This window comes from Symphodus melops (genome assembly GCF_947650265.1).
Source record: "Symphodus melops genome assembly, chromosome: 2".
Lineage (NCBI taxonomy): Eukaryota > Metazoa > Chordata > Actinopteri > Labriformes > Labridae > Symphodus > Symphodus melops.
Window position 1 is genome coordinate 11796643 of NC_136692.1, and position 23670 is coordinate 11820312.

At 39.4% G+C, this 23670-nt stretch overlaps 3 protein-coding genes across 10 annotated transcripts in view; 1 reads left to right on the forward strand and 2 right to left on the reverse strand.

The window, feature by feature from the left end:
• pcm1 (pericentriolar material 1) overlaps positions 1-6554 on the forward strand; it is a 19258-nt gene extending 12704 nt beyond the window's left edge. For 7 of the 8 annotated variants that reach the window (XM_079334791.1, XM_079334795.1, XM_079334794.1 and 4 more), the window contains 15 exons: positions 42-214; positions 845-976; positions 1692-1821; positions 2241-2408; positions 2525-2622; positions 2784-2918; positions 3038-3241; positions 3364-3423; positions 3516-3648; positions 3918-4066; positions 4257-4320; positions 4442-4647; positions 5425-5517; positions 5623-5746; positions 5875-6554. In XM_079334791.1, coding sequence (XP_079190917.1) covers positions 42-214; positions 845-976; positions 1692-1821; positions 2241-2408; positions 2525-2622; positions 2784-2918; positions 3038-3241; positions 3364-3423; positions 3516-3648; positions 3918-4066; positions 4257-4320; positions 4442-4647; positions 5425-5517; positions 5623-5746; positions 5875-5900 — 1895 coding nt within the window. In that variant the 3' untranslated portion in view covers positions 5901-6554. The remainder of the gene's footprint in view (positions 1-41; positions 215-844; positions 977-1691; positions 1822-2240; positions 2409-2524; positions 2623-2783; positions 2919-3037; positions 3242-3363; positions 3424-3515; positions 3649-3917; positions 4067-4256; positions 4321-4441; positions 4648-5424; positions 5518-5622; positions 5747-5874) is intronic. The other variant, XM_079334798.1, reaches the window with a different exon arrangement.
• A 747-nt stretch (positions 6555-7301) lies between these two features.
• Positions 7302-12720, reverse strand: asah1b (N-acylsphingosine amidohydrolase (acid ceramidase) 1b). Its single transcript, XM_079337385.1, has 14 exons — positions 12349-12720; positions 12179-12225; positions 10934-11024; positions 10774-10860; positions 10596-10674; positions 10431-10505; positions 10302-10347; positions 10070-10214; positions 9873-9927; positions 9676-9757; positions 9195-9326; positions 8334-8457; positions 8104-8160; positions 7302-8019 (listed from the first exon to the last, which is right to left on the reverse strand). The coding sequence occupies exons 1-14, from the start codon at positions 12466-12468 to the stop codon at positions 7930-7932; spliced, it is 1230 nt and encodes a 409-aa protein (XP_079193511.1). The 5' UTR covers positions 12469-12720; the 3' UTR covers positions 7302-7929.
• A 967-nt stretch (positions 12721-13687) lies between these two features.
• frg1 (FSHD region gene 1) lies at positions 13688-23059 on the reverse strand. Its single transcript, XM_079337307.1, has 9 exons — positions 22910-23059; positions 21999-22066; positions 21464-21586; positions 18674-18731; positions 18442-18556; positions 17323-17427; positions 17054-17145; positions 14272-14382; positions 13688-13799 (listed from the first exon to the last, which is right to left on the reverse strand). The coding sequence occupies exons 1-9, from the start codon at positions 22966-22968 to the stop codon at positions 13763-13765; spliced, it is 768 nt and encodes a 255-aa protein (XP_079193433.1). The 5' UTR covers positions 22969-23059; the 3' UTR covers positions 13688-13762.
• Positions 23060-23670: the final 611 nt, after the last annotated feature.

A 23670-nucleotide genomic window follows, 5' to 3' on the forward strand; every position in this document is an offset into this window, starting at 1 on the left:
AAACTTGTTCTAAACACAATTATGACATGTCGAACCTGCAGACGCGAGCAGCGACTTCTCCCTGTTTGAGGCCCTGAGAGAGACCATCTACTCTGAGGTGGCCACTTTGATTTCCCAGAATGAGTCCCGTCCTCATTTCCTCATTGAACTCTTCCATGAGCTGCAGCTCCTCAACACGGACTACTTACGCCAGAGGGCGCTGTACTCCCTTCAGGTAATATAGACACGTGTAACTTCTGACAGCGTTTTGATGGTGTTTAGATGTTTGATTATACTGTTAATAGGTGTGTGTGTGTGTGTGTGTGTGTGTGTGTGTGTGTGTGTCATTCAACATGGTATCTCTATAAGTAGGTTGGCATTAATGTGTCGATACAAACCCTCCTAGTGTCAATTCTATTTAAGTCTTTGCTGAAAATAATTTGTGGTTGAAAAAGGGTTACAAAATGTGCAATATATGTTACTGCTAAACATCAGTCATGATGTCATATCATCAGGTATTTATTCCTCTGTTTTAGTCACGTTGTGCTCATTTATCAGTCTTCTTTTTCCTGTTGAAGTGTAAGGATTTGAATAGTTGGTTCTTTTTTCAGTCTCGATAGAAACAATCTAGTTTTGACTCGGTGTTTACAATAAGTAGACACTGAAAACACAGCCACCTTTTAAAGAGGGCTTGACTGTTTGCCTGATGAAGCTCTCGCATGAAATGATACAAATAGAGATAGACAGTGTTTGGGAGCTGAGAGAGAAATGTCTTCTAATCTGAGCCAAGCTTTTAGATCCAAAGGCAATGTCCCTTTGAGATGTTTGATCGTTCGATAACAGCAGTGCTTTGTGTTTCTGGCAGGACATAGTGACCCGGTACCTGACAGAGAAGAGTGCAGTGGAGGACCAGTTAGCCCCTTTTGGTCCCGTGTCGTGGGCAGCAGGCTCTCAGTCTGAGCTCACACCCAGCGAGAGTCTGGCCACCAGCGACGCAGTAAGAGACAGAAAAACATTTTAACTTCTCAGTGTGGCTTCCACTCGTCCTGAAGACCTTCTCTTAATCCTTTTTTGCCTTTACTGGAGAGAGGGAGAGAAAGTGGATAGCGTTGTAAAGTGGATAGAGAGAGAGAGAGATGAGCCACAGGCCGGGGTCGAACCCGGGCTGCCCGCGTGAAGACTGTTACCTCCATGCATGGTGACACGCGCTCTGCCACTGCGCTTCCGGCGGCCCGTATTCAATACATCTTAAATGAGTTTCTCTCTCAGTCTTGTCTGCTTTCATCCTGTCATGCCTCGTCTCTTTTCATCCTCCCATGTCTCTCTTTAGTCTCTGACTTTTAATTTTCCCTGCCCCCATCTTTGTTGTCTTTGAATTAAACTTGACAGTGAGACTTCAGAAGGATGTCTGTAAATGTAAAAAAAAAAAAAAAGAAGGATGACCCTCCTCTCTGCACGACTCTTTTGCCAGATTAGACATGTGTTTCTTTGTTCTGGGCCAAAGTCCCTGGAGTTATGCTAATTGGCAGCAGGGCCCTTTGTCTGTCTAAATAATGCCTTTGTTCTGGAATGATGGATGAAACGTCTAATTTTCCTCATTAGGAGACGCCACCATTGATGTTTTCCATCTTATGCATTGGAATGTTCTCTTTCCTTTTTATCAATTCTATGCCGTGCTCGGTTCATGACAAAAACTCTCGACCTTTTTCCAGGAGGCGGTGGAGAAAAATCTGAGACACACACAGGAGTCTGTGAAGAAGAGGGATGATGCAGAGTCTGTGGACAACGAGAGCACCATGTCAACCTCCTCCAACCTGGAACCGTTTGCCAACGATGACTTGGGTATAAACTGCATGAAGAAATGAGTGAAAGGAAGAAAGCTTTTAAAACGATGTGTCTCTCTTCACCCGTTTCCACATCCTGGTATTCCACTGAAATGCTTGCTTTTGGGCTTTTATTTTGTCAAGCTGAGGAACCCCTTTCCAGTAGACCAGGTTACACCTCAGGATCACTACTACATTACCAGAATTAATCAGTGAACATTTAAAAATAGACTTTGGGACATAGATTCTTAATGAGTCTTCCAATCCCTCTTTGATCCTGTTGTGTAAACTTTCTTATAAATTCATCAATATCCATGACAGTCACTCTTCTCCCTCTCTCTCTTGCTTCATTGAGTTTTGAACTTTCTGGATGCCATTTCTGTCTCTTTTTTCCCGCCCGCTCCCTCCCCTGCTCTCCCTCCTTTGCTGCTCTGATAGGAAACACGGTGATACATTTAGACAAGGCTCTGGCCAGGATTAGGGAATATGAGCGCATGAAACTTAAGGCTGAGTTTAACCCCTGCAACGCCAACACTGCAGGTGCAGGTGGCTCTGAAGTCTCAAACGCTGAACATCTGTCTGCTAACCCTGCCGGCCAAGTGGAAGGTACCAAATGAAAAAGCTTGACTGAGTTGACCATGTGCAAACACCAGCAGAAAACAACCTGTTATTTGATTTTTTTTTGTTGGTAACTCCATGATGTTCTTGATCCCTGTGAACAGGCGGTGCAGCTGGCGATGTGCATTGTCCTCAGATTGACACTCAGCAGTTGGATCGACAGATCAAGGCCATCATGACAGAAGTCATTCCTTTCCTGAAGGTGAGACAACTTACTCGGGGAGCTGCAGCATGAATCAGTAAAAGCTTTATACCAACAGGAAATGTCTCAAATTGAATGTGGTCAGTATTTCCTGTGTAAATGAAATGAAAGCCCTTTTAAAAGAGAATCTCTCTGTAATGTGGATGTTTTTCTTCTATTAGGAGAACATGGATGAGGTGTGTTCCCTCCAGCTTTTGACATCTGTGCGGCGCATGGTTCTCACTCTCACCCAACAGAACGATGAAAGCAAAGAGTTTGTCCGCTTTTTCCACAGACAGCTTGGAGGCATACTGCAGGTACCGCCAACATCCGGCTCTGGCCAAGTTTGATAGAGATCAAATGGATGAAACCGCATTTCTGACGTCGCTCTCTCTCTCTCTCTCTCTCTCTCTCTCTCTCTTTCCTCCTGTTCCAGGAATCTCTCAGTAAATTTGTGGGCCGCACTCTAAAGGACTGTGGGGAGGACCTCCTAGTGGAGATCTCCGAGATCCTCTTCAATGAACTCGCCTTCTTCAGGCTCATGCAGGATTTGGATAACAGCAGCAGCATGGCCTTGGCAGCCAAACACAAGAATAAAAAGAGGGATGAGCAACCCGGTAAAGCAAAGCAAAGTCTCAAGGTTAGTTTCCTGTTCCCGCTTTGATTTTTTTTGGGCTAAATAGTGAACATATTTTAAGACTGACTGAAAAAAGTTTGAAAGAGACTCCTTTTGCTCCTCGTTTAATTAATTCCTCTAATTAGGAAAACACCGACACCAGCAGAGATAGATCAGTTTCCCCAGCGTACTCTGACGAAGACAAGGTCAGTCATTGAAGTACTGATAATGTAATTGTCAATAGCAATTAGCGCTGCTGTAATCTGCACTACAATGATGTCTCCCGTCTTATCTCCAGGACCAAGAAGAGGCCGAGCAGGAAGCTGATTCTACTCTAAAGGAGCACTACCTGCAAGCAGAGAGGAAGAACAGCGGGAGCAGAGAAGCCTCTGAGGAGGAAGGAGAGGGACAGGGAATACCTCTGTCTATCAGTAAGACAATAAAATAGTTGTACTGGGAAACTCAAATGGGCACTCTAGGGTTAAGTTGGTGTCATAATGGGGCGTAATGGTTTTGAAGGAAATAAGTTTAATAACCCCACAAAAAGGAATGTGGACCAATTCCTCTAGATATGAATGAATGCACGTTCAAATACTTTGTGTTTTCAGTTTCCTCCTTGTGTTTTGTTTTTCCTCTCTCTGCTCTCTTCAGCACTTTGGATCAACAGCATGGTGTGTGTGTGTGTGTTTTTTTTCTTCAGGTCTTTCGAAAGCAGAGACCCAGGCTTTGACAAACTATGGCAGTGGAGAGGATGAGAATGAGGAGGAGGAAATGGAGGAGTTTGAAGCTGGACCTGTTGACGTCCAAACATCTATGCAGGTGTCTGCTGATGGACAAGTGGAGCACGAGGTCAGTGCTACTGTTTTGGCACTGATATATATATATATATATATATATATATATATATATATATTTTTTTTTTTTTTTTTTTTTTTGCAATAGATCACCAGAAAAACGTGGATTTTTCAACATTATTTTTGATCATTATAATTATATATTTATATTTTAAGTCTGCCTTGTGTTTCATGTCATGATTCAGGGGACAACACCCAGCAAAACCCAAGAGACCAAAAGTGAGCAGAATCATCCAGAGAATGATGGAGGTGATGCCTTTTATTTTAAAAGTTTCTTCAAATTTGAAGTTATCACACTAACTTTCTCTCTGATAGAAATCTTGTTTTTTTTGCTAAACATGTCGATCAACTATTTTGTATCATTTTGCAGAAACCAGCAGGTCAGGTGAGACTGTTGATTCCACAGCAGAGGACTGTGACATGGCCCAATGTCAGAGTCCTGAGAAGGAGAGTCAGTTCAGGGCAGCTGCTGCTTCAGGAGGAGACTCTGCAGCCTCGCATGATCAGGATGTCCCAAAGGAGGCGAACACCACCAGTAGCCCTGATACAGACTCCCCTGTCATGATCAACGTAGATGTAAGTTTTGGCCTGAAGATGCTCAGTTGATTCAGATTCACACTCTTTATTGTGTCTTCGGACCTACATACATTTAGAAACCAACAGTGAACAGGAGTATATGGTACATTCCATTTTAAGACTACATAGAGAGAATGTATTTATACATCACTAAGAATTACAATTATGTAACCACGATGTGATTAAAGACAAGAACAAGGAATACAGTAAGATCAGGTGTCTCCAACAGGTAGCTTTGGAGCTACTGGTAGTTTGTGGGCAGGTTTTCAGTAGCTTGCCTATTGGTTGACTGAATGTTAAAATAATTTACAAAAAATAAATAAAAGGACAGTGAATGCACCTCTACCCAATATTCAGTGTTAAGTGAAAAAGTTGAATTGTGAATTTTCAGCTAACATAGCTTACTATGTGGCACAATAAGCAGTGAAAAATATTCCTGTTGTTTTTTTGTTTGTTTGTTTGTTTGTTTTACTTTGATGTGAATTTAAGATTATGGTTTATTGCAATTTCCCACAGTAGCTTAATTCAGCTGATGTGTGCTGTGTGAATAAATGCAAGCCATGTGATACAAGTAGCTCTTGGCCACTTTCATTTGTTCAAAGTAGCTCTCAGATGAAGACAGGTTGGAAAGCCCTCAGTAAGATAATACAATTAAGTTTAAATTCCCAGTGATTATTAAGGTTTAACAGCCTGCTGGCAGAAGATGCAACATTTAGTTTAGCTTACCAGGAGCTTTAAGCATCATCAAGACTCAACCTGCCTTTGATTTGTCTGCAGGAGGTTGGCTCGGGTAACACCAGTCAGAAATCTGATGAAGAGGACTTTGTGAAGGTGGATGACTTGCCGCTCCAGCTGTCAGTCATGTGTGAGGTGTGTTAAAGCACACGCATAAATGTGTTCCAGTTCCTTTCGAATGACAGGAAAGTGCCGGTTTTAAAACATCTTCCAATGATAAACTGTGTTGTGTAACATTAGGAGGAGCTACAGAAGAGAATAGTGGAGGAGCAGCAGAATAACAACCTGTCTGTAGAGATCCTGAACGGAAACACTGAATCGCTGACTGGGCTTGTGGGAAACGCACATGCTTTGAAGGAACCAGGTAAAGACTTACTTTGCACAGATCTCTGATCTGAATGCATTTCGTGGATCTATTTAATACATTTAAAACTATTTTTTGCTGCATTTATATCCAACAAGACTGACTTGTGTTTTCTTTGTCTTTTTCAGAAACAGTTGGTGCCCAGAGCATGTAAAGATTTATTTTGATATCTGAAGATATATTGATTATAGCAACACTACACATAAACACTCAATCTGTTCTGGATGTATATGATTGTTGATTGTTCTGTGCTTTTTTAAAAGGAGCTAAATCTAGTAATATTTGTCCAAACTGTGACCCTGACACACAAAGTTATAATCAACATTAAGTTTCATTTATGCCTGAATGTTTCATGTGAATTGTGGGTGATCTGGGGAGCTCTGTCTCTTTGCTACTGATGACAGTTAACAGTGAAGCTTTTGTTAAATCTCTTAAGTAATGAAACTGCTCTTCCGATCCGCCTTAGTGCTGTTCTTGGTTCTGGGATCAGTCTGACTTCAGTGGTGATTTTTTTTAATTTTTTTTTTTTTTTTTTAAATAAAATCTGTCATTGCTTGGCCTTAGTACTGTATAGCTTGTCTCTTCTGCACTTGATTGCTGCCTATAAAGAGAGAGCGTTAAGAGAGCTTAACTGTTTGTCCATTTGGTCCTTCATTTTAGAGCTCGAGCTTAACTTTCATCCCTTCAGACTAATCTTTATAAACTATTTTTGTTTTGTCGATCTCCTTTTATTTTGCTGTAATTAAAGTGTCAACTACAGTAATCAGTTTTAAATAATAAAATATGGATACAAAATACTTTTCAAACATGTTGGCGTGCTGAGTACTTTTGCATATTCTCATGTCTTATGTGTTCAAACTGGGGCATTGGGTGAAAGCTACTGCAGAATGTTTTAGTTCTCTATTGGGAATGCTATTCCCCTTTTTATTAGGATCAAAATGTACCTACACGAGCAAACAATTGGCCAACAACTTTCAGTTTCCAGATCCGGTATTATTGTTCCATTTACTCCCCGTATATTTTGAGTACTTAATGCTTCCTAGAGAAGTTTTAGTTTTATTTTAGTTTATAAAACAGACTGACAAGTTTACTGACATCTCTGTAAAAACTACAAACTCACATGAGAGCATAATTGACCAGATTAAATGTCTAAATTGTTCTTTTTAATGGTTGTGCAGGGTAGGTTTCAGATTAAGTGTCTAACAGCACCCTGCAGAAATAGTCCTCGTTTACATTTCAACATCAGTGAAGGATTTAAGGAAGAATGCAAGATGGTCTAGTTTGTCTACAGAGCGTGCCTTCAAGACTCTCTGCCGTCGCCTGGAGAGCACGAAGTGGTTGGCAGTTGCAATCTGACATCTGTTACTGTTGAATCCAACCATGCCATAAAAGAATACCTTCAGGTTCAGATCATTGGTTTTGAAAAAAGACAGGGGTTTTGTTTTTGAGTCAATTCAATTTTGAAATCTTCAATTTATGGCCCAGAGAAGTTATTTTTAATTAAAGGCATAACTGCCTCACACATTTAAAAAAAAACCCCCACAAGAAACAGAACCTCATTGTGGGAATCCTTTTATTATACATTTTATACACTGAATAAATCACCACCTGAGAGGTACACTGGTCAGTTACAGAGTGTGAAATGGTCAGTCAAGTGTTGAGACAGAACCTCTAACTTATCTTTGTTAAGTCACAGTTAAAGAAACACCTGCACTCAGGCTGGGTCACACAGTGTGGAGGCACACGACGGTGAGTGCGGGCTCGGTTTGCTAAATTAGACAAAAATTGAAAAATATTTTACAGTAGTTTTAGTTGTACACAAACATTTCACTTCCGCTGGCCCAAAAAGAGCTCAACTGAGGACTCATCCTGCAGATTAAATCTGTAATATTTACAGTAAACATCAAAGCAGGAAACCCAAGTTTGATTCACATTTGTACAAAAGTCCCTTAAAAAAAAATAAAAAATTGGTATTTTAATTTTCAAAGCTTTAAGCAGACCCAAATTGTTAGGGGTGGAAAAAACGATTGACATCATCACTTTGGTTCAGACGATTGGCAGCTGTGCATTCACTAAAATTAGATTAACGCTTATTGTGGAAACGTCAGCTGAGCTCGTCTTCAACACAGCTTCTCCACGCAGGTACACGTTGACAAACTGACGGGGGTTCAGCGGCTGGAAGGTTACCAGGGCATGCATGGGTTTGGACAGTCACGAATATACGACTCCAGATTTCCCTCAGACACTTGCATCAGTGTAGTGTACGTGGTCAACTGTACAACCCAGAAAAATTACTTTTATTCCCAGCGCATTACTCAAAAATGTAGTATGTAATCAAACAATCATTAGACACTCACCTTGTTAAGCACTGGTTTGGTTGAGAGCATGTCATACATGGTCTTTAGGGAGATATTCTAAAAAAAATTAAAAAAGGAGAACACAAAGTTTCACACTGACTAGATGTAGACCTTCAATCACATGACCGACAAGATTGGCTTGTTCTTTTTAAAACACATTAACATCCTCTTTTCAGAGACAGAAAAGTGGAGATTCTTGCAGAGTTACTGTGCGTGTCTTAAATACTCACTGCCTGTGTGGTCTTGTTCATGCACTTCATGGCTGGAGTTCTGCGATCATCCAGGAACAAAGGCTCCTCCCAGTTATCGTAGTTTGTCTCCAGAACGTACCAGCGGCCCAGTTTCAGGTCGATCCTGAAATGCAGCAAATAAAGTTCAAAAGGAGACACACAGCTACTTTGAGGAACTGATATGTGTAATAGAGTTGAATCAGGGGACTTCAAACCAACAAGGGATTTTCTCAAGACGAAAGAAAAAGCATTACAAAAGCTGTGTCATGATGACTCTGGACTCTGGAAACTTTATTGTTCAACATCACAAAAAAAAAAAAAAGTCACTTCAGTGGCAATTTGTCCTTAAAAAAAAAAAAAAAAAAAAAAAAAAAAAAACATACAAACATTTTTGCTTTTTATGTTTTCTAAAAATAGACTTTGAGTCTGGCAATAAAGACGATGATGATGACATGAGTCCCCAACAGGATCCTACAGCCATGTATTAAAGGAGGGATGTCAGAGTGAGGGGGCTGTCCCGAGCAGATGCGGTCTCTGTGACTTGCTCAAGGACATGTCAGCAGTACTCAGGATGTGAACTGACACCTCTCCAGAAACCAGAACTATTACTATACTTTCAGCCACACTTTTTCAACTTCAACCAGTAACCTTCCAGCTTCCTGGACAAGTCCCTACAGACTGTAGCCTCTCCCCCTGGTTGGCTTAGACTGTCTGGTGTAGCCATCAGTCATTATAAAGCTGAATATTGCTGAGGATTAAGATATGAAAAGATATCCACAGAGACCTCTGTATACAAGATTGCAAACAAACTATTTGAGATTAAAAGCTTTAAAAAAGTGCAGCATTATCCTGATTACTTACTCCAAGACATCAAGACTGAGCTGTCTGGACCTGGTGATGATGCAGCCCTGGCCTGTGCTGTTTCCTCCCAGGATGAAGTAGGCCGGAGCCAGCAGCTTGGTCTGAGCCAGGAGGATTTTGGCTTCTTCATAGCTAGAGAAAACAGGGCGAGACTCATTGTCTGGACAGAAAAATAATAGCTTGACACCCGGAAGGGGCGCTTGACTTCAGCACCAAAAAATCTAATTCAAAACTGAAGCATGCAGGAAAATGAATGTCTGCTTCAACCTCCTCTTGAGAATGGTTTCTGTTTACCACTTTTTTTTTTTTTTATAAAGCAAACCAAAGTGTAAAGTTTTAAAACATTTCACCATGCTTGAGTTTCTCCCTGCTTTAACATTCGACAAAATGATACAGGGAGCTCTTTACAGAAACATTGCTGTGGAGCACCACCATGTCCGAAAACTTCTACAAATTGCTTCCGAGTATACGAGAGGAATACCTGTTTGCCTTTTCTAGGACAGAGCGAGTGAGAAAGCTCATCCACATCCCTTCTCTGTTCCCGAAGATCCACTCCAGGATTCCTGCAAGAAAACAGATCAATTAAAACAACTGTATATATATATATATTTTTTTTTTTTTTTTTTTTTTTAAATGTCCTAATGCGTCTCTGTCTGAGTGTAAGAGCTGATGACTCACCGATGTACCCTCCATCGAGGCTGAAGCGTTCGTTCATAGTCAGAGTGAACAGTTGCTGTAATGAAAACAAAAAATGCCTCAAGTCTTTCTACATCTTAGACTGTGCAAGAAGTCTCAACAACTCAGCAGCTGTCACTGATGCTAAATAATGGTTTATGCTGATTGAGTCCTCAGTTATAGAACAATGAATGACTTACAGGCTTGATACCAGTCAGCATGCCAACATATCCAGCAAAGTTTGTCGACTTAAAGACTGTCTGGTTGTTTCTCTTGAAGTCGAGGTTGACCACCAGAGGCTTCAGCTTCTCACTAATGATCCATGACTTATTTTTCACATCCCAGCTGTGAAGGAGGGAATGTTTATCTCATGAGAAGTTACTTTACAGGATCTGAATCACGACTAGCAAGCTTAAAACAGGAGATTTTTACCCCATAAATAATCCGAAGTCCAGATTTCTACCATGAATCAGATTACCTATAAGAAGAGGAAAACATTTCAGTCTCGATACTCAATTATTTAAAGTTAATGAATGTGTTACTCTTCTGAATATAACTAACCCTTAGTGTCCTCTGCAACAACCGATGTGCACACAGTGAACACCTCATAGAAGATGTTGAACAAGACGATTTCACCTGGAGTACATACGCAAGGAAACATTTTCAAAACGTGGTGCAGAGGTGCATTCAAAATTTTGTGTACGATTTGTTGCTTTTTTTCCTCACCAAGAGCAATGCCTGAAACGTCGGCGATTCCTTTGAGTTCATCGCCAAAAGGCTCTGGGAGTGTGCTCGCCATCAAAGGCTACAGAACAGTATGGAACAAAGAGTTGTAAAGGTTTTCGTGACAATCGGTTATTTTAAAGAAAAGACGAGGAGAGAGAGAGAGAGAAGTGATTCTCACCAGTGTGAGGTCAACCAACTCTGTCAGCCTGCCGCTGGGCACAAACATATCGGCCAAGTCTTTGATTGCCTGAACCATGCTGACCAGCTTAAAAAGAGAAAACTATGAGTCAAATATTTGCATGAGACTAATTTTTCTAAGTCTTTGATCGTGGTCTTACCTCCGTTTTCTTGTCAGTAATCAGAGCTGTCCATCTCTTGCTGGGGGGCAGGCCGAGGTCCACTGTGTACCAACTCACACCTCCTCTATACCTGAATAGAGTGGAGATGCTGTTAAACTAACAATGCTTTTGAAATGTTCCAATTCTCAACATCAATGATCAGACAAGATTTGTTGATGTCATCTAGTGTGGAAACCAACTTAAGATAGATTTTTTTTATTTAATTGGGCAACAACAGAACAACCTCAAAACTTTCAAAAAAATATTTTATTTACGGTCAAATGGTAACATGAAAGAGAAAAAGCACGTGAAGACTTTCTCAGAAATAAAACAAAGGAACTAGTGTCAAGTTCAAAAAGAACATTTAAATACCAAAATATTCGTCACATATTCCTAACGGAGGAAAAAGCCTAACACGAACACAACATCACAATGAGAATCTGAAGGGATTTAAAAAGACACTTTAGATATAAACACATCTAAATGTTATTGCTGGAAACAGGTGACCCACTAAGATACAATGTTTATTAACTCTTCTGGATCTAACTGCACAGGCAGTAACAACACTTTGTTTTACGTTTCAGATCTTCAGGTATATAGTTTAATGATTCACGTTCACCAGTTTACACCAAACTGCCAATCAAGATTGAGATGAGCCGTTTAAAATATAAACACACATCAGTGTCCATTGATAAGTATAGACTTATTCCCCATGAGCCCGGGTTGACATCTTCCAATTGTAGGGTGAACTTTCAGTCCACATGTCAACCATAAGAGCCAAACACATTGAACACGCTGGGACCCCTGAATTATTTCATAAACGCTATCATTATTTTAGGTAAGTTAATAACTCCTGCACTTCTGTAGACACTTACGTAGTCATTTTGTTTTGTAAAACTGTGCTTTTATATCTCCGTTTAATGTTTACGTTTGATATTGTTTGTTTTTAACCCTGCTTGTAAGGTGTCCTTGGGTTTTTTGAAGGGCGCCCATAAATAAAATGTATAATGATTATTATATTCTTCTTCTCAAATTGGGAATACACAGTATGACAGATTTGTTTTATTCTTGTTTTCTTAATCTGACATTGTTTCCTTGAAGCTTGAGGATGTGGATGTTAAAGTTTACGAGGCAAGTGAAGGAGGTGACTCAGTCAAGTGCAGGTGTTACAAAACAAAGCAATGAAGCGACATAGTTATCGAACTAACAACAAAGACACAACAGTAATAGTCTATCTGTACTTACGTGGGACCCTTGGGTGGATACATGTCAGCCCGACAGTCTTCTGTGTACTTTAAATAAAGACATAAATAAAGATGCAGGGTTGGACGAGATTATTATGACTTCAGAGTCCAAACATACAGCTCAAAACAATGACTGAAACAGCAAAAAGACAACTAAAAAATGTCGCTTACCGGTGGTACAAACTGTGCAGATGCTACGGATAATAACACCGTTAAAATAACAAAAGCAGAGTGCCCCATTTTTGCTGAATTTCCCTCCCGTTGTACTTCGTCGTGAGGAGGTTTAAACATGAAATGTAGTGCGGAAGCTGCGTCTGTTTATCTCGTGACAGTGACCTCACGCTCAGCGAGACAGGGGGAATCACAAGCTCTAAAAGATACATTCAATGCCTAAATCACATGTAAATGCACAATCATCCATTTTTAAATACGATTTAGAAGATAAACTCATATGTGTTTTTTTTTTCGCAATTTAAGCTGCAGCACTTGCCAGAGACAAGGTTTGGTACACACATCACCCCTACAAAAAGACGGGCTGGTGGTTCTTTCCACACGGAAGTGAAGATAAATAACATGACCACTCGTGGATGATTTTGTTTTATTTCCTACTGTGGCGCGTGACTAGTTAACATTAGACTAGTTTTAATGTAATCGTTACCATAGTAACATGCACCATTTACTGAACTTTACATTTAGGTCTGTAGAAAGTTTCCTGCACTCTCCGACATCTAATGAGCTAATTGAATTCTATGTACTAACAGGCCACATGGGGTTAAAGACCTCAAATGTTCATGTAACAAGCGTTTTAGGCTGTTTATTATATAAATACTATTAAAAAATAATTAAAATTACAATTACTCATACTAATAAAAATAATAAGCACAGATCTTTGATAAGTATTTAAAGAATAATTTAGTATAAATGCACATTTTTTAAAGTTGGTTTATTTGCATTCTTATTTCGTGGTTTGTTTGTTTTTGCTAAATTTAAGTAGGCTATGTTAATTTGGCCTTCATTATCAGTGATGAACCTTTTCAATAAATATTGATCAAAGTGAAGAATAAGTCAGCTCTTTCCTAGAGAATAACATTTACGTTCTAAAATGTTCTGAATCATAACTGTGATTTGTGATGGGTTGTCTTTAATTCATGTGAAATTGTCGTAGTAAAACACATTTGAGATCATATCCACTTGCAACTCTGAAGCAGCAAGCCCCAGACATCCAGATGTAAAAAATGAAAAAAAAAGAGTAATTTCAGAAGCAGAAGTGAAAGAACTTCATGACCTGGCAACTTACCTTTACTTGAACTCTATACATTTTTAGACATATAAAGTTTACGAGGGGATGGGCTAACGGATACAAACTCTCATAACATTTGTTATGAAATGGCACTATACAAATAAAGAATGATTATTTTTACCGTTCAAACATTAGGCCACTATGTCACCTGAATTGTAAAAGATAAAACTCATCAGAAGAATCCATCATATTGAAAACAAGACAACAAGCCTGCATTGACCATGCCATTTTATTTTAATTCATAAAAAAACATCAAAAGACAGAGTACTCTACAAAGTTAAGTCTTCACTTGCAGTATCGGTCCGCTTTCATCTTGCTCCTCCTTTCATAGAAAAAAAACAATGAGATGTTATCATAATTGAAAATACAATAATAATTAAAAACATGGCAAAGTGTATTGTGTATAATATGTGACTTTCAAAATAAAGCAGTATGCAGAGTTCCATTTTTATCTGGATCTGTCTTGTTTAGTATAAAATAGCATTCTTTTTAAAAGAAACAGAAAACCTGACTTAGAACAGCTGACAGACATTTCGTATGATGTTGATTTCAATACCCAGAAGTATCCTGTCTTTTTTTCCTGGCACTGTACCAGAACATAAAGAACTGACATGTTTTGAAAAAAACTACATCATTAGTAAAACTCAAGAGTTGGGAATAGGATTTAATACCTGAGTGTATCAATGTAATTTCTGAGCAAAAAAAAAAAAAAAAAGCACGAAAGGAAGGTTGATGAATCCAAATATGTAAATAAGGTGTTAGAGAATAAATATCTAAGGAGCTTATTTCCACACCTGTCAAGCAGCTCTTCGTGGAACTTCCCATCTGTTCTGGCTTTCTTTAGCGAGGATGCGTCTCCCTCGTTTACTCTGAGCCGACGATCCTGGAAGCTCTGAAACTTCTTTCTGTCACGCACACGCACACACAGAAACATTTATTTGACTCAGAAAGGATATGAAAAGCAAAAGACTCATTGCCTGCTTCACACACACGCACACATTAACCTCCTACTTTGAAGACTTATGCTGAGGTTCTACATCACTGCGTTTTAAAGAATTAAAAAAGGATGAGCCTAGGAATGAATTAAGGCAGAGTATTTAAATGTTGACAGTTGCGGCTCAATAGCAACAGGATGACAGTCTAGATGCTTCAAATTAACATGTACATTTTTTATTAAAAAGGTAATTGAGAAAACAAGGTTGGTTTATGTTTTTATAGGACACCTTGAATTGGTATTTTAACACCTCTACCATCAATTCAGAAAGGTACCAGTGCCCTGTGAGAGGACTTAAACATCCTTCTTTTCGCCAATGTGGACCTTTGCAAACATGTATCCTTACAGTTGTGACTGGGAGAGCTTAAAATGAAATGTTACTTTAATCTAAGCAATCAAAACACTCAAGTCAGATATCCAGCACCGCAGATCTTTGCACAACCACCGCATCTTGTCAGAAAGCATGTTTGAAATTGAGCTTCTCTTTGCTCTGCCTGTGTTTTATGATTCCTGGGCCGCAATCCATCCTGAAAGGCGTTTAAGACACTAAACACTAAATCAAGACAGAAGGCTCAAGGGCAGCCATTATCAACATGTCAACATGATGAGTCCATTTCCCCAGCATTCATCTAAAACAAATAATAGAGTGTGAACACAAGCCAAAGCATGCCAAGAAAACAACAGCTTCAGACATATTGCCAAGATCTTAATAGGCCACAGATGGGTTGGATATAAAACACTCTGAGCGCGCCCTCCCCCCCTCCAACCCCCCCTTTAACAGCAGACCATCAATTTCATCTTTAAATGCGCGGGACTGATGAGGCGGTAACCTAAAGGTGCGATCTTACATCCGAGAGATGTGATTTTGTAGTCAAATTCTTGACGTAGCAGACTGACACAATGAGAGCACAATGGGAAGAAAATCACTTTGTTTCCCCCTTTAATCAGAATAAAGTGCTTCAGCGCTCAATCCAGGCGATGCTGACAGAATCCTGCTTTAAGTGCCCAATGCAAAGCTGTTAACGAACAAAAGTATAATTACAGGCACAATGTGACAACAGTTTGTGGACTAAAAAACGCCTCATAGTCACGTCCAATGTCTCAAACAAGAGCAACAAAAGACTCTGTAAGTGCAAAACTGAAACTAAAATCCTCTTTTTATGATATGATTGATCTAAAAATACATCTTCTGTGTGTATTATGCAGGGGAGGAACTATTTAAAACAACACAGCTGAAACATTTTAAAGCTGTCAATCAGGTTTTTATGGAGTACCCGAGCAGCTCATCTACTGAGGAGGGCCAAAGGGTCAAGCTTGATGCTTTTAGAAAAAGTACAAAGTTAATGCACCCTGTGGTGAGAATTTCTGTCTAACTGTTAAAAAAAAATTCACAGTACATATCACCGCTCCCCCCCCCACACTCATTTTACTGTTCATATCTATACAAACATTTGATCTCAGTTTAAAGGGTATACTGTGTTTACATGCGGGCAGCCTGTTCTTTCGCTGTGTGGACTCTTAAACTAAAGTTGAGGTTACAAAAAAACCCACTTTTCATGATTATTGGCGTGTTATCAGAGAGTGGCTGATAACACGCTGGTAATTCGTGATGCTGCAGAGTGATGTTGCTGGTGCTTTTGGCTGTGTTGCACTGGTTGTCTCATGCTCGTAAGCTCTTAAAAATCAGTCTCCCAGGTGTGACCAGTGCAGCCAATGAGTGATTTCCCCGTGCTGTTGTTGTTTAGACGAGGAAAAAGGTGCAGATTTGAGGAATTCTGAAGAAATAAACACGTGGAGCACAACATTTCGCTCTGCGTTTTCTTTACATGTAGTCCTATCCCAACCCCTATTACCTGTCTTTGATGTTGTGATGCCAGAGTTTAAGGGTGCACGCACACTTGGCAAAGTTGTCCCGCTCTGTGCTTGAGCACGATTCTCTCCCCGCTCCCCTGAGCACACTTACCTCTCGTAGGCTACATAAGGTCGTAATACAACGCATGAATGGCTTTATGGACCCATGAAATAAAAAACAAAATTAAAAAGGGACGCACGGTCAAATCCGCGTCCGCACATCAGAGAACAACACAGGGAACATGACAGCCTTGTTACTGACTTTGGGGCCTGTTTTGATAATGAAGGATGTTCATGTTGTGTAGGCTGCCTGTGCTTGTGCTCTGACATGAACTGTACCGTGACGAAGAACACCTCTTCCAAGCGTGCCAGCGAGCACGGGTCGGAGCACTCACACCAGTCATACAAACTGGACTTCGGAGCTGCAGATATGCACTGCCTCTTGTAAATACGGCCTAACAAATCTGTTAAGTATTAAGTTCAATTCAGTTTTAGTGGATTTTATTTTTTCTGTCACTCTGTATTTATCATCCAGGTAAACCAGACAATTCCTCCCACTGTCCCCATCTGAAAGTTTTTGTTCTTTGGCTTAAAAAGTGCATTTGTGATGAAGCTCAAAAACATCGACTGAAGCGAACAGAGGACAAAGATATTTACTTTGTATGTAAGAAAACAGCCACCATGGGTTTGCCAAGTCAGCACTGGAGTAATACAGTGTGGAGTTTACTTACACATAATTGACCTCGCAGGACTTCACGTTGCCCCTGTCTTCTTCTGCAATATTGTCTTTATGCTTGACCTCCCGTTCTGCACTTGACCTGATCTGTTCATCATATACGGAAAGAAAGGCGGAGGTTTGCATTAAATAGCCATAAGTTGAACCCCCTGAAGTGAGGTCACACATTTCCTCAGAACATCGCCGGTCCACACAGAGATCGCATGGTTAAAAATAAAAGGATTAAACAAGCAACCTTGCGGAAGAACACAATTTACACATCACCTTCACCATCTCACCATCCCCCGCTGTCTTGCTCTTGGCCTCGATGTCCCCACTGTCACTGTAGGAGATGAAACAGCTATTTGCTGCCAGGAGAGCCATTTTGCCCTGAGGCGGAACAGAAAGAGACACAGAAGAGGAGGCTGTAGATTAGATAGAATTGCAGTGGGATTGGTTGTTGTGACAGGCATGAAAGGTTGCCCAATATTTGATGTTAAAGAGTCTCAAGGTTGTGCCGGGCAGGTTGTTTAAAGGTTCAACAAAGCATTAAGGCGAGAAGTGTGCTAAAGTGATAAGGTAGATGCTTTTCGCATAATGAATGAGCTGTTCAGGACTAAAGCGAAGAGTTATCTCTCCTGGGATGAACTCAAATCAGTGAAGAGGCGAGTTGTGAAAGGCAGCTGATGGTGGGTGAATACGAGTGCTACTGCAGAAACTCAATGAGAAAGTCGACTATTCTGATAGTAATTGTTGTTTATTTGGGCAGCCATTTAGATTAAAAAAAAAAAAAAAAGATGTTTTCGTTCAAATACATTTGACAGCAATGGTTGTCATCACATTGTTCAGTCGAATAATTCCACCTTTCTGCACCGTCATTCTGTCTTTCACTGTTTGTGCCTGAACATAAAATGAATAAGCCAATGTTAACCAAACTTCAGATTACCGGTATATCATGTCTTCTTTTGAAAAATCTCCAACCTATTTATCCAAACAGAAGTTCTCATTCTCACAATTCTTCTGTCCACACCCCAACATTACTCAGTTATTTAAAGGGGATTATTTTCTGGTTACTATTCTCTGACAGTTGACTGCATATCTCTAAAAAAAACATTTAAAAGGTCAGTTTGGGTCTTTGGGAACATCTTTTATTTAACACTACTTTACCTCTTTAGAACAAAGAAAATAATTGGCAGGTTAACAAACACGGAAAGACAACTGTTCTCAACACAGTTAAATAGTTTTCAGTTGATCAATATAGAAACAAATCATTTCAATCTTTTCAGCTTTATTTCTAAAACGCATCTCTTTTATTTTGTCATCTGATTAAAATGAAACTCTTTTTTTTTTTTAACATTCTGGGTGAACAGACTTAAAGCTACAAACTACAAAAGATCCACTCACTTCCTGGAAGATGACTTCCCACTGTTCCCTGGCACCAATGGCATCAGATCGTCCCATCACCAAACCGTCAGAATTGATACCCAGGTACTTGCCGTATCCAGACTTCAAGGCGATTCTGTGATGACAACAAAATATATATTAAAGTCGAACTCCATGAAGGCGGTTCACTTGCACGTACGGCGCACACACTTTAAAAGTCAAATCTGTGTGCAGCGTTTCTTGGTTTCCTCACCTCGTGTCAGCGAGCTTAATGACAGTGAACTGTTCGGGGGGGTCGGGTCCTTCGTCAGCTGAAATATATAAAACAGTGATTACCTTTCAAGGACTTCAATGTTGTTAGAATTGCTTCTTAAATAATTTCAGAAATGAACACAGCTTAACAGAAAGGGAACTGATTTCGACCTTATACCAGCCACACTCAGTCATGTAGAATTATATTGATTACAGCGTAACAATCATGTGCTGTTATTAAAACTAGCATCATTACCCTTTCATGAGTTTACCCCTGAGGTCTGTTTCATGTTTTACTCATGCACTATTGTTATGAATGATGCAAAGCCTGCGGCTACGTGGCACTGTGCTGATCTGGATCCCGTGCAGCAGCACAGAGACCTTTTGAATATTTAGAGTAATTGGAATTAGATATGAAGGGAACTGTTGTGTTGTTGAATTTTAATGTTTTTGTTACACACTGAGGTCACCCGAGTTCCTCGTGATTTTCTAAAAGTGATCTGCTTTGGAATCGGTTGCTGTCTGACCTTCGCGATTAATCAAAGTTTGGCAAAGTCTGTGTTGCGTCATGCAGGGTTCAGGTCAAAGGGAGAGTAGAGTCTGTGAGACTGTGTAAAATGTGTCAGAAGCGGCTTTTTAAAAGCTTATTATCTTTGGAATATGTCAGACAGTGACATCTCGTCTCTTTCCTCTGACCTGCAGGTGAATGTGAACAAGTTTTTGCTGTTTTCTAAAACGCTGTATCATCCTCACAGCGGTGCCTTTGCAGAAAATCCAGTAAAGAGAAGTAAATCACTGCTGCCTCTTTCATCTCCCAGAAATGAGCTTATGTGCATGCAGAGGATAAAGACCCACTAAGGGAATCGGGATGCCTCAATCTGCGGGCAGTTTTCCGTTGGCTCTCAGGAAAACGTGGGCTGAATGAACTGTTGGTAGTGTCTCTTTCCGGGCAGACTGTTTCGACACGCACCACTCCCTCAGAAGTGCCTGAAGGCAGAAGTGAGGGAGAATTGGGGAGTTTTCTCCGTCCTTACCCTCAACTCAACCTCTGCTCAGCCTTTTCAGTCTGGTGTCTACATTTAATAGATAAAATAATTCATGCAAAAACACCCCCTTGTTCCTAACAATGCCTAAAGTCGACAGTAATTATAACTTCGGCTGTTGAAGTTTGTTCAACTGTGGGATAAGTCGAAAGAAGCATTTAAAATGCAGACCTAATGAAATCTTAAAACTACTTTCTTCCATTGTTGAATTAAAATACGGGCCCACTATTTGTTGTACTATTGCCTGTTATCAAGGTTAAGTCTGGGATTTGTTTTATAGGTTTATCTTAAAATGACAGAAGACTCAAAGAAATACATCAAAAATGATCTACTTGATTTTCAATTAGATAAAACGCTTCCTCTCTCATGTACAAGCAGAAGAAGATATAATGTATTAACCCAAGAGGGGTAAGCCTCTTGTAACATGTTTCACTTATTTCACTTCAAATCTACAGTATGTGCTCTAACTTCTTGTGTTGTGTGCAAAACTCGACAGTTTACACCACTTTCGACTGCTCCTGTGTTTCATGGTCATAATTCTCTGTAGATTCATAGCAATCATCTGTATTCGCTGTCAGAAGGCCCGCAACAACTCCATCGGTAAACTCCCCAACCACGAGTGCAACCTCATCATACAAACGCACACGTCCATCATATTGTGTAACGCAGACGCAGGACCGTGAGCAGGTCTGGTACGTACACCCTCCGGTTCCCAACCTAAGGGCCCACAGACTGAGATAGTGTCGCCCGTATAAGTGTTTAATTAATGTAAACTGGCTTATAGCTGTTCTTTTTTTCTTTATGCTATTTGATGCTGTTTATATTCCCTGTTTTACTGGGGTTTTTAAGCTGTTGTGACACCCAAATTTCCCCCATTGGGGGATCAATAAAGATGATCCTTATCCTTAAGTATATGATCTCTGCAAACATTATTTCTCAAAGGACTGGAGGATGAATAAAAGCAGACACACAGCAGTCACAAACTCAGAAATATTAACATAGATATTATTAAAAAAAACATAGAAGCATCACAGCTGAGATATGTTTTCATAAATGACAAAAACTGTCAGTGCATTATCAAAATGATTGCTTTTGTAATTATCTCTAGGTTAAATTCTTTTTATTGAAATGTTTTTTTTCATTAAAATGACCCTATTGAGTGGGTGATGTTTGATTTGTATTTATGTATATTTGTTTGTTTGACAGTAACATATCATCATCAGTCAACTTGTCTTAGCATGATATTAAATTATTACAGAGACTTATTGGATAAGATTCCCTGAAAAATCTTGAGGAAAGATTCCACTGTCTAGAAATGTAGGAAATAACACATGAACATTCAAGTAATGCTCATGGAAAAGAAACAAAAAGCCAATATAATTGTCTTGAGGGGTTTGCTGGAACAACTTGTTTAAAAGGAATACAGTTAATGGTTATCTGGATATGTCTTCAAGCTTGATAAATAAGATACAACCTGAAACAGTAGAAACTTTACTGTCATATTGCTGGACACAGCCATCGTTGATGGAAAAGTGAGTGAAAAGCATCTTCTCCATGTAAAGAAATAATAGCCTCCTTTTTAAAAAGCAATTACACGCTAAGTTAGGTGAGAGACGGCAGCAGATGATTTTCTGTCCTGCGAAAAAAACTGGTCAAATTGAGTGAAAGTCACAGCAGCTGTAGGAATGACCCGACTCCTCTGAAATGACTTGGTCAAATCCTGAAGTTACTCTGATGCGTCTTCTTACCTGCGTGAGGTGCGCCGACCGTAAAGAGGCCACTATCCAGGGCATGGATATACGAGTTGTTCTGCATCTCTATGGCAACAGTTCCACTGATTTCCCCGAAGTTGCTGACGGACCACCAACCGGCTGGTGAGCAGAGAGACCCATGTCAAAAGGTGTAATAGAAACTGGCATGCTGCGTGCTTAAAAGCCCCAGCAACATTAAGGTTCAATTCCTGGAGCAGGAGACACTTTACTTCTAGCGTGCTACTCTGCCTGCTTTCAGATTACTGTATTTTCACCATTTATTCAGTATTGGTAACAAAGTATACTTGTGTGTTTAACCGTCAACTCCTAAAAAAAGCAATCGTTTGTATTGCAAATATGAAAAAAATTAGTGTCACTCTAAACCAATAACAACAAGACAAAAATAAAAACACCTTCCAGGACAATGAATATATTTATTTAACTTTCCACAACTACATCTGTGTTGTGACAAATTTTGAGATTGAACATTCAAACCATAGGCTGTAAAAATAATTCAAACACGGAGGCCTACCAACAACGTCAGGTTTTACTTCATCATCTGCAGAACTTTTCTTCTTATCTTTATGCTTCCTCTTTTTCCTGTGCAATAAAAATTAAAGACATGTTAGTGTCATAAAATTGTCTTATTTGCTAAAATAATGAAATAATACATTTGGAAATCTGAAACCTCAAACTACTTGGACATTTTTGAGTTGGTGTTGAGTGTTCAGTTACTCTTAGATCATTTTATTGTGTATCAAAGACCATATTCATAATATTGACTATTATTTGTTATTATTAGTTTATTGTTCATTATTGGAAACACATGAACACCTCAAAATAAAAAACAAAAAACAAGGATGGCGTTGAGGTTTTGTTTGTTTTTCTAGTACTTAATTTAAGACTAGTCTGGTTTAAATTGAAATGTAGTTCTAATTAGAATTTGTAGTTCTAATTAGAAAATATAGTTCTTTATTATTTACAACTCACAGTGATGGAGCCAGGCGGTATTCTTATAATATCTTATATTATTGTTATTATTATCCAAGAGACTTTATTCTTGGACTCACCGGTTAATGTAGATCCTACCAAACATTATGTTTACTTTTTTCTAAATAAGTCTTTGAAAAGCCTGATGTACCTTCTTCATAATGGACAGAGCAGCTCCTCATTTCTTATTTGTTTTGTTAAAAGCTAGTTAAGGAAAACTACATTTTTAGATATTTACAGAAACGATCAAGGTATGACCTGATGCAGCGTTTCTCATCCTACGTTTAAAGTCTGAGACTGACTTTAATAAATACAGAAGTAAACAGAAACCTGTATCGATGCTTCACGTCACGTTTTAGCATCTGCTAGCTTAAGCATAGCTTCTTGAACGGTTGGCCATGAATAATAATGCAGTATGAAAGATAAGTTTTACCAAATAAAAGCTATACGTACCCTTTATTGAGCCCCTTTAAAACTAACTTGGTCGATTTCACGTGAGAATACTCAGCCATTGTGTTAAGTCGTGCTTAGCAGCTAGTCCGCCAAACAAGAGTGTATCATCTGTTTCCTGTTTCAAGCACAACAAGTATGGCAGCCGCGAAGGACAAAACTCCCCTACTACGTATTTGTTTTAACCATATTCCATACCTTGCATCGAGTAACACAAAAAAACATCCTAGCTGCATGCAATACATTTCCAACTAACAATAAAAGAACCTTTGTTTTTACCTGTCAGAATGATAGTCCAGGGATGGACCATAGACTGTGGGTGAACACAGTTCTGTGTAATTTTGCTGCTGGACAAACATAAAAGCCTACATGTATCGTACGATCGTACTGGATAAACCCAAGTATAAAACACATAAACACTGTCTGTATTCATTAAGTATAGGCTACCATTGAAAAGGTAGATATTTTTCTTCCAGATTTTCATGATTAGTCTTTATTTGAATCTTTTATGTCAACATAGCACAGTCAAGTTATCCACAAAAAAATGATCATTGTTGCCCCCTAGCACTTTAAGCATTACATTGAGTTAATTTGCATATTATATCACACTTAATCAAAGCAGATTATTAATCACATACACGCACACCAAAAATGTTAAATGTTCTCTGAGTCAAGCAACGAAGACCTCTTTCTCAAACACGCACTAAAGCAGAGGGGTCAACCTCAAAGCATGGTGTCCTCATATAACTTATATGCTAATGAGG

Bases quoted from the DNA above. Each gene is read 5' to 3' on its own strand.
- frg1 (XM_079337307.1), bottom strand. From the start codon at position 22,968: ATGGCTGAGTATTCTCACGTGAAATCGACCAAGTTAGTTTTAAAGGGG. The intron at 18,732-21,463 runs GTAAGAAGACGC...TATATATTTCAG, and splicing joins GGTCGGCGCACCTCACGCAG to CTGACGAAGGACCCGACCCC. The intron at 14,383-17,053 runs GTAAGTAAACTC...TGTGCGTGACAG, and splicing joins TCCTGCGAGGTCAATTATGT to AAAGAAGTTTCAGAGCTTCC.
- asah1b (XM_079337385.1), bottom strand. From the start codon at position 12,468: ATGTTTAAACCTCCTCACGACGAAGTACAACGGGAGGGAAATTCAGCA. The intron at 10,506-10,595 runs GTGAGGAAAAAA...TATGTACTCCAG, and splicing joins CGTTTCAGGCATTGCTCTTG to GTGAAATCGTCTTGTTCAAC. The intron at 9,758-9,872 runs GTGAGTCATCAG...GTTTTCTTGCAG, and splicing joins CCTCGATGGAGGGTACATCG to GAATCCTGGAGTGGATCTTC.